The 19,819-nt window shown below is 40.0% G+C and overlaps 1 protein-coding gene across 1 annotated transcript in view; it reads left to right on the forward strand.

The window, feature by feature from the left end:
* The window catches only part of LOC149178253 (uncharacterized), a 43,354-nt gene extending 25,356 nt beyond the window's left edge, over nt 1-17,998 (forward strand). Inside the window, exon 2 of the mRNA XM_089423581.1 lies at nt 17,138-17,998. Within this exon, the coding sequence (XP_089279707.1) occupies nt 17,138-17,706 (569 nt within the window). The 3' untranslated portion in view covers nt 17,707-17,998. The remainder of the gene's footprint in view (nt 1-17,137) is intronic.
* The last annotated feature ends 1,821 nt before the right edge of the window (nt 17,999-19,819 follow it).

A 19,819-nucleotide genomic window follows, 5' to 3' on the forward strand; every position in this document is an offset into this window, starting at 1 on the left:
TGGGGATGTAAGGACTTGGTTTAGATCTCTGAATGCAAATTCCATCACAACTCCTGATGAGCTTTATCAAGCCTTTACCAGCAGATGGGAGAAGAAGAAGGATCCTCTGCACATACTTGGTGAATATGACACTATCAAAAGAGGTCCCCAAGAGACTGTTTTGGAGTATTGTGCAAGATTCAACAATGTATATAATGCAATCCCACAAAATTTAAGACCCCCGCCTGATTTAGCTTTGTACAAATTCCCTGATGGTTTTGACCCTGACATGGCCTATCAGTTAAAGGAGAGAGACCCTCAAACCCTTGCAGAGGCTCAAAAGGTTGCCGTCACAGTGGAAGCTAACCTAATTGCCAAAAGAAACAGAGCAAGGTTGGAAAAGAGAACGGCCTTCAAAGAAGAACCCTCTGCTTTTGATCAAAAGCTGGATGCAATACTCAATGGAATGAAAAGATTGGGTGATAGAGTGGAATCGGTTGAGAGAAAATCATCATGGGAAGCACCACAAAACAACCCTCCTAGGAATCCAAATTTTAGGAGAACTCAAAACCCAAACGTTGGCAAGACCAGTGCTGACCAAGACATAAGACCCCCTTTCCAAGAAAATTATGCAGAGACTTCCACATCAACTGAACCCAATGAAGATCCTCAGATTAATTTAATGGGTCTAGATGGTGAAAGTCAAGTTTTCTTAACACAAGAAGATCATGAGGATGATGAAATCAAACTGTTCCAAACTAAATCAGGTGAATCCTTTGACTTTAAACAAGGCTATGACACTGTTGTTTATGAAGTCCATAAACAATACAAGCTGAGGAGCAGAACTGTGAATGTAAATCAGCCTGAAAAGATAAAGGATAATCAGCAGCCTAAAGGAGCCATAGTCACAGAGCCTAATGACAAAACAAATTCACCTGCAGAAGAAGTAATTATTGAAGAGATCACTGAACCATTGTCCTTAAAACAGCAGCCTGTGGCTACTTCATCCTCCCACCTTAATTTAAATGTTACTCCTCAAGAGATGAGTAAAAAAGACAAGTCCCAAAATCAAGATAAAAATCAAGAAGAAGATCTAGGGAACAAGGAAAGGACTGTTATCCATAACCCTAAGACCCAATCTGAAAAACCCTTTGACCTAGAAACTGAAATTGGCAAACTAAAGATATCAATTCCTCTCTCAAAACTAGCCAAGCATGACATTTATAAGCAACAGATCAAGAAGTCCCTTCAACTCACTAGCAACAAAGATGATGTTAATGTGCTGAATGATACCCCAGAATTACTGTTTGGCCCAGAAGTGGATGGAAAAACAGTAGTCACAGGGGTATTACCTTTTTATGTCAGCTTACATATTCATGATAAAATATTACATAATGCAATGTTTGACTCAGGTGCCTCTCACAATCTCATGCCAAAAGCAGTCATGGAGAGATTGAATCTAGATATAACAAGACCATACAAGGACCTATTTTCCTTTGACTCCAGCCAAGTCAAGTGTTTAGGTCTCATAAAATATTTATGTGTGTCTCTGGTTCAATACCCAAACAAAACGATTCTAATGGATGTTGTAGTTGTTGATATCCCACCTAAGTATGGGATGCTGTTATCAAGATCATGGGGAGCTAAACTCCAAGGTTCCCTACAATTAGACATGTCATATGCCACCATCTCTGTTTTTGGGCAACCAAAAAGACTATACAGAGAAACACTCATGAAATACATGGTCAGCAGTGAAGAAAAGCCTCAAAACTTTCCCATATATGCTGTCCATTCAGACATAGACTCATACATTCTCTTCAATGATAATACAACTCTTTCAGATAATGATGTTGAAACCGAGATACTCATACAAGAGGAAGACACTAATGAAAGAACTACCACCAATGAAACAACAGTCAATCAATTGCTAGACACTGCTGCTGCTCTAGTTGTCAAGCATATTCAATCAAATGATGAGACTGTCTTAGAAGACAAGCCAGATGAAACACCAGAACTTCAACTTACATTGCCAGTCCATGAACAAATCATTAAATCTCCTTCACAACAAGATATTCTATGGTTCCTTGAATTTGATGGCTCAGTCAACAAATTAGGGGCAGGAGCTGGAGTTTGGGTACACAATAAAGAAAACAGTCATGCAGAAGGCAGAGCCTATAGATTAAACTTCAGATGTACTAATAACATGGCAGAATATGAAGCTCTTTTACTAGGCCTCAAGTTAGTAAAGTTCTTGCAAGCTGCCAGGGTTTCAATCATGGGTGATTCAGATTTAGTTATTCAACAAGTGAAGGGAAATTTTGTCACAAATGACAAAAGACTAAGGTCTTATAGGTCTGCTGTTGCTGAAGTACTAAACTTTTTCTCTGAATTCCAAATCACTAAAATTCCTAGAACCCACAATCTGCATGCTCACAGTTTGGCCACATTTGCTAGTACTTGCAAATTACCATTGGAACCTAACAATTGTTTCACAGCTGAGATTAAACACAGACCCTCCATTCCAAACAATGTTAAAGATTGGCAAGTATTTGAGGATGATATGCAAATAAACAATTTTTTAACGCTGCAACAAGAATTTGCAGGATTAAATATTGACACTGACAGAGCAAGTCAATCACAAATACTTGAAAGAGCAAGTCAATCACAAATACAGTTTGAACAGACTGACCACACAATATCACCTAGAACAGCAAAACAAATGATAAATCCAACTATCTTCAACAAAGAAAACATTCAGCAAATTCAACCAATCAGTTGTGAAGAAGCAGCCAATGCTGAAAATGAAATCATAGAGCTGAAAGACAATTTTCTACCAACAGGCCTAACTCCACTAGAGGACATCTTTGATTCAAATGATATTCCTAGAAAACCAAAAATGCAGCCCTTAAATGCAGCCATTGAAGAATGCAACATTGGTACCATTGACAAGCCCAAAATAATAAAATTGTCTGCATCTTTACCTCCTGATCAAAGGCCTAAATACATTGACCTCTTTAAAGAGTTCCAGGATGTTTTTGCATGGAGTTATGAGGATCTAAAATCCTATGATACCTCTGTTATCCAGCATACTATCCCTCTCAAGCCTGATCAAAAACCCTTTAAACAAAAATTGAGGAGAATCAATCCTATGCTCCTCCCAGCAATGGAACAAGAGGTACAGAAAATGTTCAAGGCAGGCATCATAGCACCAATCAGATTCTCTGAGTGGATTTCAAACCTAGTCCCTACAAGAAAGAAAACTGGTGAAATAAGGTTGTGTGTGGATCTAAGAAATCTGAACCAAGTATCCCTCAAAGACAACTATCCCTTACCCAAGATGGATCACATTCTCCAAAGAGTAGTAGGGGCCTCAAGGATCTCATTACTTGATGGATTCTCAGGGTTCAATCAAATCCTGGTGCACCCTGATGATCAAGACAAAACAGCATTTACAACCCCATGGGGAACTTTCAAATATGTAAAAATGCCTTTTGGATTGAAAAATGCAGGGGAAACTTTTCAAAGAGCAATGGATATTGCTTTTGCAAAGGAGATTCATGACTTTTTAGTCATTTACTTAGATGACCTCACACCTTTTTCAAAATCTGACCAAGAACATTTAAAACACTTGAGGCAGATTTTCTTAACATGTAGGAAATATGGAATTTCCTTGAATCCCAAGAAGTCTCTATTTGGTTTGGAGGAAGGTAAGCTACTAGGACATATCATTTCAAAGGATGGCATAAGAATTGATCCAGACAGGATACAAGCTATCTTACAAATGCCCCACCCAAGAAATATCAAAGAATTGCAGGGATTTTTGGGAAAAATCAATTTCTTGAGAAGGTTTATCCCAAACTTAGCAGAACTAATCAGATTACTAAATAACATGCTAAAGAAAGATTCAAAAGTAAAATGGACAGTTGAAGCAAATCAAGCCTTTGAAGGTATAAAGCTGGCCCTTACCCAAACCCCGGTCTTGACCAATCCTCAATTTGACAGAGAATTTATCATTTTCTCTTTTGCCTCCCAGCATACTATTGCTGCTGTTTTGTTACAGAAAGATGACCAAGGAAATGAGAAGCCAATTGCTTTCTTTAGCAGAGCTCTTAGAGATGCACCTTTAAAATATCAAATCATGGAAAAGCAAGCTTATGCTTTGGTCAAAGCCATTAAAGACTTTAGGATTTACATCCTTTATTCTCATGTTGTAGCATATGTGCCAAGTCCTATTGTAAAAGACATACTCACTCAAGAAAACCTAGAGGGCAGAAGAGGAAAGTGGATTGCCAACATTTTGGAATTTGATATTGAGATAAAACCTACAAAACTAATAAAAGGGCAAGGTTTGGCCAAACTAATGACAGAAGCAAACTTACAAGCCTTAGACATAAACCAGCTGGACAGTGAACCGGAGCTGGCGACTCCAAAGATCAATGTAGCCTTTGAACAATCCCCTTGGTACTCTGACATATGTTATGTATTGCAAAACCTGTGTGCTCCCCCAGGATTGTCCAGAACTAAATGTAGGTCCTTGAAAATGAAAGCTTCTAAATTTTGTGTTATGGATGGGAATTTATTTTGGAAAAACCATGAAGGAATATTGCTAAACTGCCTAATTGAGAATGAAACTGACAATATCATAAAAGAATTTCATGCAGGTGACTATGGTGGACACTTATATTAGAAGTCCACTGTGGATAAAATACTAAGAGCTGGTTACTACTGGCCCACCATGTTCTCTGATGTCAAGAAATTCACCACCTCATGTCATAAATGTCAAGTGTTTGAGGGAAAGAGACAGTTGTTGCCACTTCCCTTGAGGCCTATTGCAACAGAGAGACCTTTTCAACAATGGGGCTTGGATTTCATTGGGGAAATTCATCCCTCATCTTCAGGCCAACATAGATGGATCTTAACAGCCACAGACTACTTCACTATGTGGATTGAAGCTGCTCCATGAAGACAAGCAAATGATTCAACAATCATTCAGTTTTTGGAGAATAACATATTGGCTAGATTTGGTTGTCCTGACAAAATAATAACAAACAATGCTGCTGCTTTCAGATCCAAGAAGATGCTGAATTTCTGCCATAAATTTCACATTACCTTGGGCCATTCTACTGCATACTATCCCCAAGGAAATGGCCTTGCTGAGTCATCAAATAAAAGCCTGGTAAACATTATAAAGAAAGTGCTAGAAGAGAACAAAAAGAATTGGCATAAGAAGCTTGTGAATGCTCTATGGGCAGATAGACTAACAACCAAGAGATCAATTGGGACCAGCCCATATGAGTTGGTTTATGGATTAGAAGCCAAATTCCCTTCATCACTAGCGGTGCCTGTTATGAAACTTCTTCAAGAAAGCCAAGCTGAACCAAATAATATGCAAAGAAGGATCAATCAAATAATATGTTTACAGCAAACTAGAGACCAAGTTTTCAGCAGAGTTCAAGTTCTACAAGAAAAATTAAAGAAGGCCTTTGACAGAAGGACTAAGGCAGAAGATTTCAACATTGGTGACAAAGTCCTCAAGTGGGACTCAAGAAGAGAGGATAAGGGAAAACATGGAAAATTTGATTCCCTTTGGAGAGGACCTTTTGCTGTCCAAGCAGTACAAGGAAACAACACTTATTTCCTTAAAAGTCTTAATGAAACTGATTTGGATGAAGGTCCTGTGAATGGCAGGATGCTGAAGCACTATTTTGACTGCTACCCATAAGTGCAGCCTGAGTTTCCCTTGTACATATCCAGATGTATATATTATTTTCTGTTAAGATGTAAAAATGCAGTTTCTCAAGTTTTATTAACTATCAGCAAAAGGTAAATAGGTTCAGAGATCTACCAAGAAAGAAGAGCACAATTTGGCATTTCAAAGCAGCATACTTCAAGTTTGGTAAAAGCAGTCAAGGGCCAAGGCATTCTGACCTGCTGTTCTTGGTCTTTCAAATGAAAAACCATCCCCATGTGGAGCCACTGTTAGCTACCTATACCAATAGGTTTCATATTTCATGATTGACAATGAAAAAGTCCCAAATATGCTCTGCTTTGATCATGCAAAGATCACATATTTCCAAGAGAAAACAATCTGTGTATATAGCTTGATGTTGTCTAAATTTTGATCGATGGTCCAACAGCCTAATCTAGATCATGCCATGTTTTAAATTTTCAGTTGTAGAATAGAGAAAGAAGTTCGTCCAAACTGTTTAATCTTGGCAGACAAGTAGCTTAGGTAGAGAAGTAAGGTTCCCAACTGCTTAATCTGGGACCTTGGAAGCAATAAGTGTAGCAGTAGATAGAAAATCAAAAGGAAAAAGCCAAAGAAAAGAAAAGGCAAATAAGGGTCTGCAAGTCCAAGTGCACCCACCAAGAAGAAACAAAAAAATGCTAGGCAAGTAGATGGGTAGGCAGTTGGGGTTGCAGAAATATTATTCCTTACAAATAATGTGTGCTGAAATGTCCACAAAGGAAAATCAATGGTTGAGAAGCTCCCCTTCTCCATCAGGTTGCAGCAAAGCAAGGAAGCATGTCTAACTTCCCAAATTTCCCCTTTCACTCTTATTACTAACATCCCTTCATCTATGGAGATTGATGAAAAGATCTGAGGTTTCATGGTGGTTCTTATTCATCTAAAAAGCCACATTTCTTGTCTAAAAATCTTTTCATTTTGATCTACTCCCTAAACTAAGTGACTTTCAAATACACTTGATGAAATCACTCCTCATTCACTTTCCTCATTCACATTAACCCCTAACTTCTATTATCTAAATCCCCCAATCTGCCCTTTTCCCTACTAGTATAACACCATGGTGTATAAACCCCAAACATAGTATAAATATCCCCGCCCCCTTGGCACTATAGCCAAATAAGTTGTTTAAGGAGGCTTCAGTCCACCAGGGGGTGTGGTCAACCCTGTCTTGGGGCTGCTCTAACCTCTGGTTATGAGCAACAACCTTTCCCCTAAGCCCTCACCTTCCCTCTGCTCAAAAAAAACACAGAAAACCCCTTTCCCCCTGCTAAACCCACTCCTAAAACCTCTTTTCCCTTTAAAAAAAAAAAAAAACCTTGAAAAACCCAAAAATCCCAAAAACGCATGCAAAAACCCTTAACCCTAAGGTTCTCCGCCCGAAAATATTTAATTGAATATTTTAATCGGCCAGCGGGACCCCCCAACCTGCACGATCCGACGGAGGACCCACCAGCCGTCCGATCTCCGCCGCCTAGATCTAACGGTGGGCGGTAATTTTCGCTCCCCGACTTGCCGACCTTTAGCGTCCGGGGAAAGTGGTTTTCCGCCCCGTACAAGGGATGCGTGGCAGGCAGTGGGGTTGTTCGGAGCCCCCCTCCCCGATACCGCCTTTGCCCAAAGGTGGTGCGAGGAACCCGCTTACCACCGTTCCTTTACCGCCTTCCCTTACGTCATCACTACGTCAGCATGACGTAGCGCCCTCCTCCGCCCCCGCGCCATATGATCCTCCACGTAGCCCTGCCACCTTATCCACCCGCCACCGTGTCCTGCCACCCTGGCCTACACCTCAGCAGCCACGTCATCCTCCGTACCCGGGCCCGCCATGACGTCATCGGCGGAAAGGCGCCAATTACCCATATTTTCCGAATTTTGTCGTTAAAGTCATGTTTTGGGCAGTTTTTATGTCATTTTCGCGTAAAGGAAGAGATAGCCGTTGCAGCTGCCAAAGCACCTCCAGACCTCCAAATTCAAAATCCAACCGCTCAAATTCATCAATTCAACCTCCAGAGTTCGGCCTGCAGGCTTTTCAAGCGTTTCATCCAGGTATTCACCGTAATTCCTCTGTTTGGCCCATGCATACCATCTTTCTGTAAATTGCCATTAAAACACCTGTTGAATTCCATATAAACTCTACACCTACTACCTAAAGTGAGCCAAGTCAACCTGCTTACCCTCAGAACCAGAAATTCAGCACTCAAACAGGCAATTCGCGGGCCAAAACTGTGAAATTATCTTCAAGGTGCCCGACATTGTTCCCTTTTGCCGGGTGTGGACCAACAACATTTTTTCACCAAAGTAAATCTCACTCACCCTCTGCAGTTCACCCCTAGCAATTCACAATCTCTGTGAACCTACCAAGACTGCAGAAGCAAGCCTGTGTTTTCACTATAAAAAGCATTTCAGACTTAGTCCACAGTTGGCCTATCACCTAAGCTCTTAACAGCTTTGCAAACCAGTGCACCCATATCACTCAAAGTCAAACCATACAATGGCTGCCCCTGTACCCACAGCTCTCAGTGTTGCTCCATTGAATCCACCCAATAAAGACCTACAGTCTTTATCTCTTGCTGACCAGGACTACCTTATTGAAGACTATGTGGGAGACAGAGATTTTTTGCAAACCTTCAGACAGCTGAGAGAGGACTATCTGATGGGTCATGACACATATGGCATCTGGGAATCAATCCTGCCATACTATTGTCTCCCCTCTGTAAATGTGTTTCCTGAAATCATTCGCCTATGTGCTGAGAATTATGATGTGCACCACAGGGCCATCAGCACCCCATTTGGGAGGGTCCTTTTCTACATTAACCCTGAGACCATCAACAAAATGCTGCATTTTGACCAGACATAGCTGTTGTTCCCATTCTCTATGAACTATCTGCTGGACACTGGTACCAAAATGACCAGTGAGGAGATTCAAAGGGTCACCAGGACATTCATGAGACCTGAGTGCCAGCCTACAGGGCCACCTCCTTATTTAAGTATCCACTTCACTAAAGTAGGCAGATTACTCCTGGACATGATTGCTTATGTGCTGGGGTATAGCACCAGTGAGCATGTGGATCAAACCATGCTAGTATTGCTGGCTGTTTACAGCCCAGGCCAACCCCCTGCCCGCAAATACAACTTTGAAAAGTTCATTTCCAATAAGATTCATGATCAGCTGAGCAAAGTGGATAGGCAGGGTGTCTTCAAGTACTTAGCCTATATTTATCATCTCTTCATGTATTATCAATCTGAGGCTTTTCCATGCCATATCAGAAAGCTGGATTATAGAGGGGAAAGAAGATCTGTCATCTTCTGGACCTCTGTCTATCACAATGTCACAAACTCGCCCTATTCCTATTGTGAGTTTGTTGACCAATTTGTGTATCCGGTCTCTTGCTTATTAATGAGGTCCCCTCCTCCCAGAATGTCAACAGAGATACAAAAGGCCCTGCAGCTCTCTAAAAAATGTAAAATAGGTGATTGGTACCTATATGAGGAGCACACAGTCATCAGGGTCTATGGCTGTGAGCTCTGTCCTTTTAAACTCCCAAAGTATGGGCCCATGAGGATATTTGCCTTGGAATATTATAGGCAATTGATTCAGTCTGACCTCACCCATTTCCACAGCTCCAGGAAGAAGGCTCACCTCAAGTTCAAACACCAGTTGGGCCCATTCATTATGAATAAAAAGGAAGGATGGGAAGATGCTGACCTCATCCTCAAGGACAAATATAAACTGTCATACAGTTTCCGGTGGGTCCCTTATGACCCTGAGGGTGTCATCTCTGCAAGAAGAACCAAATACAGACTTCTAGGTTATAGGCATTGTCAATACCCACATATTGAGAAATATGCCAACCAGCAAGAATGGCTACAGGGTACTTTAGTTGAAAAGCTAACTGAAGAAGAAATAATGCTTAAGAATATGATGGAGCTTGAAAAGACCTTTGACCTAGACTCTGTGCAGCAGGTACCCCTCAAACGGCCTCACTCAGCAGGAGAAGGGACCTCGGCCACAAGGACTGCACCACAGGCACCCTCTACATCAGCACCGGTGACAGACAAAGGCAAAGGCATAATGGGTGCAGAGGAGGAAACAGTGAAAGAAAAGCCTGCCCCTGAAACAGAGCAGCAAACAGAGCAGCAACCAGAACAGCAACAAGGGCAAACTGTCCTGCCACAAACTGGGCTGCCAGCAGCTCCAATAATGCAAACACCACCACCTCAAACTGAGCAATTGACTGCCCCAATTTTGCAGACCCCAGCACATGGGGAAAGGGGTACAAAAAGAGATAGAGAAGATTCCACTCCTCTTAGTGGATCCTCCCAGAAAACAGAAGCCAAAAGGCAAAGGCTAGACTCCCCAGAGGTGGAAGACATCACTGAAGAATTCCTTGACAGCTCAAGGAAAAACAATGAGGACAGCCAGCGCACAGGAACAAGCTCCTTTCAGCAGGAGCAAGGATTGCAGCTGGTTTTAGAGGTGTCATCATCTTCCCAGCAGAGCAAGAAGCCCAAGATCACTAAGGCTTCTTTCAAACAAATAAAAGCTCAGAATGAGCTGCTAAGGGCTGAGGTCTACAAGCAATTCATAGATGCAACACCAGCCCAGCAAGAAAGGCTAATGTCGGTATATGACATTCAGGAGGAAAAATTGCTCCTCAGCCACTTTAAGCCCAAAGGGCCACAGCCTAAGTCAGCTGCAGATTTTGTGAAGACAAGGGTGGAGGTCCTAGCCAGAGATATACATCCCATGGACCAGATTGAACTCCATAAGCAAGCTGGGGAGATGGTCTATGCAACCTTGGTGGAGAAGGCCACCATGGCACATGAGCTGAAAGAGTCCCTGAAAAACACCAATACACAGTTGGACTTTGAGAGAATGTCCTCTCTAGCCAAAGACAATAGAATAAAGTCTCTGGAGGAGATCATCATTGATCTAGGACACGATCCTAGTGATCCAAAGGGTGTGAAGGCCCTTATGAAGAAGAAAGATGATGACCTCAATGCATTGAAGAAAAGATTGAAGCTGCAGCCCACAGAGCACTCTCAAACAGCAGAACTTCAAAAGCAAAAATAGGCTGAGGACCAACTAGACCTCCTAATGCAGCAAGACCAGAGGATCAGGGAATTGGAGAAAGAGCTGGAAGGAGCACTACAAGATAAACAGGGAGAATCCACTTCCCAAGCTCCTCCAACTACTTCTACAACAGTAGCAACTTCAGGGGCAGTAGTGGCCCCCACAACAGAAGCAGCAGGAACAACAAGAGCTCCAGAAGCCAGCAAAAGTGTAGAGGAATTGACCAGGGCCATCAAAGAAATGGAGCTCCAGGCCAATGAAATAAATAAGGCCAAGGAAAAATTGGCAGAACTGGATGCCAAGTATGACAAGTCGAAGGTTACTGTGGCTGAACAGGGCAGAGAGATAAAGGCCCTCAAGGACAAGATAAAGGCCTTAGAAAAAGAGCTGAATCTAGAAACAGCCATGGCAGACATAAAAAGGATCCGATGGGCCAAAATAGGCCAATCCATCACTCAACAATGGAGATCAATAAAAACAATGCATGAACAAATGGACTTGTTTGGCCAAGCACAAATAGAAATTAATAAGGCCAAAACACTGCTGCAAAACAGACCAGAGCAGGCCAACAGAATGATAGACTTCCTGAACAGGCAGGAAAAGGAGGAACTGGCAGCCATAGGCATTCCCAACAGAACAGAGGCTGTCCTCACTGCCAAGAAAGTGCTAACTCTCAGGAGCTATGTGCAAACTGTGGAGAGGAAGTGCTATGAGATCACAGCAGATGTGGAGGAATTCAAAGTTAAGTTGGCAGTGCTGCAAGCAAAAGGCCTGCCCAGCCTCCTAACTGGTGTAGGAAAACTAGTCTCCCGAGATCAATTTGCCAACAGAATGGTAACATACATTGAGAATCAGATTACTGCATCTGGCAGTACATCTGAACAAACAGGATCTCCCTCAGGTCAGAGCTTGTATGACAAATTGGAAGTCCTGTTCTTTATTGAGAATGAAGTGAATCATCTTTTTGAGACTCCTCCTAATTTCTACAGATATACAGAGGCCGATGAGACCTTGATAAAGATTAGGAGGCATCAAATGCCCAAAGAGGATTGGTGGCAAGCAATGCTTCAAATTCTGCCACGGTAGCTTCAGTTGTTCTGTCACTGCCAGCTCCAGGTCACTACAAGACAAACAGCATGATAAAGTCAGCATTGAAAGCAGCTGAAATGTGACTCAGCACATAGACAATGACGGCCAGCCCAAAAGGTAAAAGAAGTGTGCAAATTTTGACAGCGTACCCTCAGCCGACTCCAACTGCCACCAAGACAACAGGCTCTGACCATTTTTTGACAGCTAAGGCAACAAAAGTTATTACAGCATTAACTTTCTCAGCTGCTACACTCCAGCGGTTGGCATGCTATTAATGAAGCATTCACTCTCCATTCAGATATTTTCTTATGTAAACTTTGTATATATACTCCCCTTAGTAACGCATAAGGGGTTGGTAATTTTTCACTCTAAGGCATGTATACTGTGTACTTTCAGAACTGTTTAATACAAAGAGCTAGACCAGCTCAGTGGTTTCCTGGAACTATGGTGTCTTGCTGATGATTCATGTGTTGATGCAGAATTCCTGTGCTGTCTGATGAAATAACAAGTTTTTTCCTTAAGCTCTGTTCTTGTCTTTCTTATGTTTATCAAATCATATTCATGTTACACTAAACTAGCAGTAAAGAAAAAGAATAGTGCAGGATTTGTTTACTACACCCTGTACTCAATTTTTACGGCTGTGAATGTTTGTTTTCAGGATTAACCACTAACATGAATTCTTAATTGCTCATGTAGCTGTTAATTCTATGTGTATGAATATTACCTAGAAATTCTTAAATGCTCCTAGGACAATATTCTCACTGTCTTTCTCTAGCAGTTTACTGTAAGATTCTTGATTGCCTTGCATATACTGGATACAACCCACCCAATCACCTTATGAATGTTTGTTTCTCAGACACTAACCTTGCTCTGCAGCATCACAACAGCATCACACAGCACCTCAAAATAGTTAAAGGACCACTGACTCCATTGCCCAATGACATATAACATTCTAGTGAGAGCATATATATCTTGACTGAAACATTTTCCAACCAAACACAAAACAAAAGTTTGAACAACATAGCTAGCCTAAAATACTAACAAAACAGAGACAAATTATAAAGAGAGAGCCCTCTCTGATTACAGTTTGGCTAGAAACTGTGATCCAAAGATTGGTTAGTGGTTACCCCGGCCGTATTCCCTTGGGAGTCATAGGGAACAACCTGGGTGTTAAGATACCCTTTCCACTGTCACGAGCAACCCTGCTCAACGGCTTCAAACCGAAGTCTTGTTCTCACCTGTCAAGTGTGTACCAGCTTCAATGCTTCAACACCTGAACCTGTTCACAAGCTTCAAACCTGTCACGAGCAACCCTGCTCTGATACCACATGTCATGCCCCTACACCTGCGGTAGTCTTCCAACCGCTTATAGCGAGGTGCGGCACCACCGAACGCTTTCTTTTCACCAATACTAACATTCATGGACTACGCCTAATTCACTTGTCCTTACTTAGTTTGTGTTTCGCAACCAAGTAAAATTATGTTTATCCTTTATACCAATGAACACCCATACTCATTCATTATCAATAGCAATTATAAAAGACAACAACAATTGCACAGTATAAAGGGAGGGGCAACTCCCTGAACAATGAGTCTGCCCGACATTATATATTAATCAATCTTTCTTCATAATAATACAATCATCACAAGTAATGCTTGGCAAATTCCAAGCCAATACTTAGCTTCTTTTACAAGATAGGCAAATCAGCCTTTTACAATAACCATGTGCACGCCTTGCACGAAGGGCAGGTGCTGACCCGAGCCACCAAGACACCCTTATCTGTCCCGACACAACTCTGCACTCAATACAACCTTGGGTACACCTTGCCCAACCCTCGACCGACTCCAAGTAATACCAAAACTGCGCCCTCAAGGCATGCGCATGAGCTATGCGCACTCCAACCCAAATCTACGCACTTCTCTTGGAGCTATGCGAAGTTGTCCAAGTTCGATGGATTACAAATGGACCTCAACGCTTGGTAATATATACATATCTCAGTGTGGGTTTACGTGGGTGGTGGCTCTCCAGCCGACCCCCAAAATAAGGTTAACACACCCCTATACCTGCCCAAGTATGTGTCGGCCTTCACCCATACCTCCTGACGCTCTATGGGTATAAGTTCACCATCGCATTCTTCCTTAGTCATTTTTCCATGTCGCACTTCGTCTCACCTATCGTCGCACTTTGTCGCAGCGCGCGCCCGCCTGTGCGCCCGCTCCCGCCCGTGCCCCCGCGCACCTACCCACGCGCCTGTCATCCGCCCGCGCGCCCATCGTGCACGCCGACTCACTCGGCGCCCAACCGCGTTCGCGCCCGAAGACCTTACAGGGGATATCTAAGGATGGTTTTCCAAAACATTGGACTACAAGTCAGGAATGCAAAATGGATCATGGCTTGCATTACTAACGATAGATATGTTATTATTATAAATGGATATGCCACTTGTTTTTTCGTGGCAGGTCGGGGGCTCAGACAAGGATGTACCCTCTCCATTATTATCCATTTTGGCAATGGATGGACTCAGTTTTCATATCAAGAAAGCTATGGCAGAGGGTGATTTTTGTGCTATGGTTCTCGGCCAAAATATCAAGATTTCACATAGTTTTTTTGTGGATGATGTGCTAACAATGGGCGTGAACAATAGGCTTGCATGGTTGGCTTTATTCCACGTCTTTACCAAATTTGGGAATGCCACGAGACTATTCATGAATCTACAGAAGTCTATCATTTTATATGGCAATTGTGATCTTGAGTACATTGCATACATCCGAATATTGTTTGTGGTGGGGGTTGATGTATTGGTGGGGGGGATGAAATTCTTAGGATATCATATCAAAACCCAATAAATACAGGATAAATTACTGGATGTGGTTACTGGATCGTTACTATAAAAAGATCTTTGGGTGGGAGTACAGATGTCTATCACTGGGTGGATGCATTACTCTCACCCAATTAGTGATCACACAACTGGGAGTGTTTTGGGCCCATCTATATTGCCTCCTGAGCACCATTATCAAGAAACTTAACAAGATCATGGAAAAATACATCTGGTCTAGATCGACCACCACATACAAATACCATCTGGCTAAGTTGGCCTCCATTACAATACCAAAAAGACTGGGTGGTTGGGGGATCTTGGATTTGAGGCATTTTGGATGGGCGTTGCTACAAAAAACATTGTGGAGAGGTATTTTTGGGGATGGAATATGGTCGAATATTATTAGACATAAATACCTCAAAGACAAATAAATTACTGTTTGGATGCGTAGGGAGCTCATTGGGAATATTTCGAGGTGAGCCATATGGCTTGGCTTAAACAAAATCAAGCATAGTTTTCTACAAAGCTTATGCTAGATCTTTGGATCTGGACATAAGATACTGATTAGCCAGGACCAAATTTTAGGTATGGGGTAGGAATTACGTCCATCGAAAGGGCTCATCCAATGTATAAACAATAAGGAATCAAGCCATTAGGCAATGTCATGGTTATTTACCTATCTAGAAAAGATCGACAGAGATGGGACTAGAGGGCCCAATGCCATGGGAATGGGAGAAGCTGAGGTCCGAGATGAAATTAGTAGGTATCAATTTGGAGGTTGGCGGAGATCGGATTGTTTGGCTTGGAAAAATGAGGGAAGGAGGCATAGTGGTGGTGGACATTTAAAATACTTTCTGCAACTATGAGGTACAGAACTCAGAGCTATGTTGGTTTTATGAGTTTTGGAAATCTAGAATACCTAGCAAGATCATTTTATCTCTTTGGCTTGTTTGGAAAAACAAGAACTTGACTTGGGAAAACCTACAAAAGAGGAACTGGAAAGGGCTTGGAGTATGTGGATTGTGCGAAACGCAATGGAAGACAATATCCATATATTTCTGAAATGCCTCGTTACTATTCAAATCTTGAGCAATATTGCTCGGAACATTGGTTTTCCACACAATCAATATGATAGCATCACTGACTATTTGTGCTGGTGGAGAAAACAAAAATCCCAATGGAGGAAAATCCCATTAATATTTTTTTGGGAAATTTGGAGATGGCACAATAAAATTATCTTTGAGAACTATAGGGAAAATGAAACACATGTGGTTGATTGCATTATTGGAGGTATACCTCTGCATATGACTACAAAAATGGCCAATCCGTAGGAAGATAGGCCCTAGGAATGACTATTCGGTTGGGTTCTTTGATGACATGGCACAAGGAGCACATGTGAGTGTGGTTTCTTGATCATTATATTGAGGGAACGGGAATACTAGGTCCATTGGGGTGTGATAGGGGCACAAATATGAAGGCACAAGCTATAGCTTTATGGTGACTCCTTTGGTTCACTTCCTATCTGAACATTCCCACCATCCACATTTATGGAGATTCAGAGACTATCATTGACCATGTATGGGGCAGCACTAAAATAAATCAACCACTACTTCATGGATGGCTCAGAGAAATTGAGGTCATCTGGGGATCTCTCAGAGACTCAACGATTCAGCACATTGGAAGGGAATACAACCAAAATGCGGACAACATGTCAAAGATGGGTCTACTGGATGCACTAGATGGGATGCACATTGAGATTAAGTTGGGTGACAACACACTGGGATCCTCTCACTCCCGGGATAACATTCCCTCGTAGATGGGATCTTACCAACTGAAAACTGGTGTCTTTATTTCTTCAAAGAGGCGGTCTTGAGGCTAGGTTTTATGTTTTGAAGTTGCATAGATTTATATTATGAGATGATATGATAGACTGAATATGTTTTGATTTAAGTGAGACATTTAAAACTGTTGCAGTTTTTTTATGTTTTAATTTTATCTGATGTTCAATTTTATATACATAGCAAGTTATATTAGAAATGTCTAGAAACAGTTGGGATAGAGGTATGGACTGAAACTGAACAAAACAAGAAGTACAAGCAAATACATATGCACTGTAAAAATGCTGAATAAATGAACTGTTTTTAATTCTCATATATAAAAACAGTGTTTTTTTCTTACTGAAAAAAAATGTTCCCTTAAACCGATTGTAAAATGTAGATGAGACTGAACAAAAGAAGATGTGGAAGCAAATACATCTGCACTGTAAAAATGCTGAAAATGCTGAATATATGAACTGTTTTTTATTCTCATAAATAAAAATGGTGTTTTTTTCTTACTGAGAAAAAAAGTTCCCTTAAAGCGATTGTAAAATGTAGAAGAGAAAGAGTGTATAATATTCTATAAACTCAATTTTTGTGGTGGGTGCTGCAGCAATATTCAGGTCTCTTCTCTACGAAGCATGTGGCAGAATGGTAAATCCAGTATATGGATTACTGGGCCTTGTGTGGTTGGGTAAGTGGGCAGAGTGCCAGGCGGGGGTGGACAGCATCCTGGGGGGATCCTTCCGTGCCGTTTCACAGGGAAATTTCATGTCCTCGGATTTTAAAAGTATGATGCCCATGGAAGCCACGGCCGTACCCGAGCTGCGGAGGTCAGTGAAGTCAAGTAGCAAATTGAAGGGAATATCGCATGCGAAGCACAAACGAAGGGAAGGCGAGCGTGTACCCCTTAACAACCATATTCAGTTCAGCAGCATACCTGACGATCGGGGCGATTTAACGAACACTGTACATGATGCTGCAGACAAAAGTAAATTTAATGATAAACGAAGAGAGAAATGTTCCACTATTTTCTCGGGGCAGGAACATGATGAATTCGTTGCTGCTGGTCAAGCACCGATGGACTATTACCATCAAGCGGCATGTAACCCAGTAGGGCTAGAGCTTACAATTGGTTTTCAAGGTTCAACTTCTCCTGCGGATAAATTATCAGCTGTATAATTCCGTTGCTGTGAGGTCCACTCGGATCTTTCCACGGAGGGTTATCTGCCATGAATAACTCTATTTTCTTGTCCAGGTATATAGGGAAAACAAAACATTCATACGTATCAATTTATAGATGAAATATGAATAAACCGTCGATACACTGCAGCTCTTGGTGGAGCTACGAAGCCAGCCCTCTTTACGGTATCAAGGACAATAACAATTCTATCAATCTTACTAGATAGTTATCCAGAAACATATAATTATATGTGTGAATTAACACAGTATAAAGATGTTTTCCTGTCAGTAACCAAACACAAAATCTAGAAGAAGTATAAATATGAAAAATGCGTCAATCGTGATTGGTTAAACCTGTTAATATAAACTTTTAGATTGCTTGAGCATTTATTGTGCTGGACTGAACTGTAACACCATATACTTTTAATTTATCCGGTTTGGGATAGTGTAAAATATGAGAACTAAAATAACATGGTCATTCCGGTTGAATGATATTTTGAATTTGGAATTATAAGGTTTTTAAATATTGATAGTGTAAAATGCGAGAACTAAGATCACATGGTCATCTCGGTTGAATGATATTTTGAATCTGGATTTAAAATGGGAAGCCTTCAAAAAATAATATTTAATTTATCTTAAACAAAGTGTTATCTTAGTAATGTAACATGGTCATTTTGATTGGTCATTTTGGGTGAATGTTATTTTAAATTTGGAATTGTCATATGAGAAGGTTTTTAAATATTTTATTTAAAATAATTTATTTTATAGAAGTGTTTTCTTAATAAATGATAACATGGTCATTTTGGGTGAATGTTATTTTAACTTTGGAATTATCATATGTGAAGGTTCTTAAATATTTTATTTAAAATTTATTTCTATATTTTTATTAAATAAAATTATATATATATATATATATATATATATATATATATATATATATCACTTTATTAGAATTATTTTAATAATAATTTATATTAATTTTAAATATATATTTAAGATAATTATAAAGTATAAATTATAGTTATAAAGTGTCAATTTCTTATTAAAATTAGAATCCTCATTTTAGGGAGATTCTTTATTTCTCTTATTGTGCGTCATTTGCCATTATGAAGGTTTCAGTTTTTTCTCTTCTACGGAAAATTTGTATTCTACCATTTCGATTTTTGAATATACGTTGTTATTCTTCTCTAATTTTGTTGATGAATGAGTTTGTATGGTTCAATATTATTTTTGAATATACATTGTTATTCTTCTCTAATTTTGTTGATGGATAATTTTCTATAGTTCAATATTTTTACAGCCGTGGCGTTATTGCTTATGTCATTTCTACTATTTCAACTTAGACCTTTATTTTTCATTTTTTTGGGTGTGCGTTTATCCATAGATAAAAGAAACTTGAAAATGCTGTTTTTTTGGGCGAAAGAATAGGCATTTAAATATTGTATTCTAAAAATCGAAAAATTTCTCAAAACTAAGACCTAAGCCTATCTAAAATATTTATCTTGGATGATCATGTCCTTGACACTTTTCATAGGAGTCTTAACACATATTTGAGCATATATGATGAAATCTATCTTCATTTTCTTCACATCTTTAAATAGATGTTTATATTGGATATAAATTCCCTCTAATTATATAGTAATATTTATATTTATATATATCTATGATAATTTTCTCATTCTGGTTTTATATAAATAGATGTGATAGATATTATTTCTCTTTTTTATTTCTATTTTATGAAGATAGAAAACGAATACTATTATTTGTTATATATATTATATATATTTTTAAATCAATATATGGTGCGCTTCATTTTACTTATTCTAAAATATTTCTAAAATCTTGACATGTTACAACATCTACCCTTATCAAATTAAAGAAGCATTTTTTTTGGAGTGCGGTTAAAAGCAAATTTAATGGAAAATGATTTTAGTTATAATAGAAATTAATTTTATTAATTATCTTTTTGAAGAAATAGTCTTAATATACATATTTTTTAGAAACGATAGATATTTAAATATTTTTTTGGAAATAATAGATATTTAAAGTTAAAAAATATTTGTTTGTAACATATCTGGGTAACCTCACATGAAACATGAAAATATACAGAGTT

The sequence above is a fragment of the Pinus tabuliformis genome, chromosome 4_1 (assembly GCF_031772625.1).
Source record: "Pinus tabuliformis cultivar Carrire ecotype Pingquan chromosome 4_1, CPIR1, whole genome shotgun sequence".
Lineage (NCBI taxonomy): Eukaryota > Viridiplantae > Streptophyta > Pinopsida > Pinales > Pinaceae > Pinus > Pinus tabuliformis.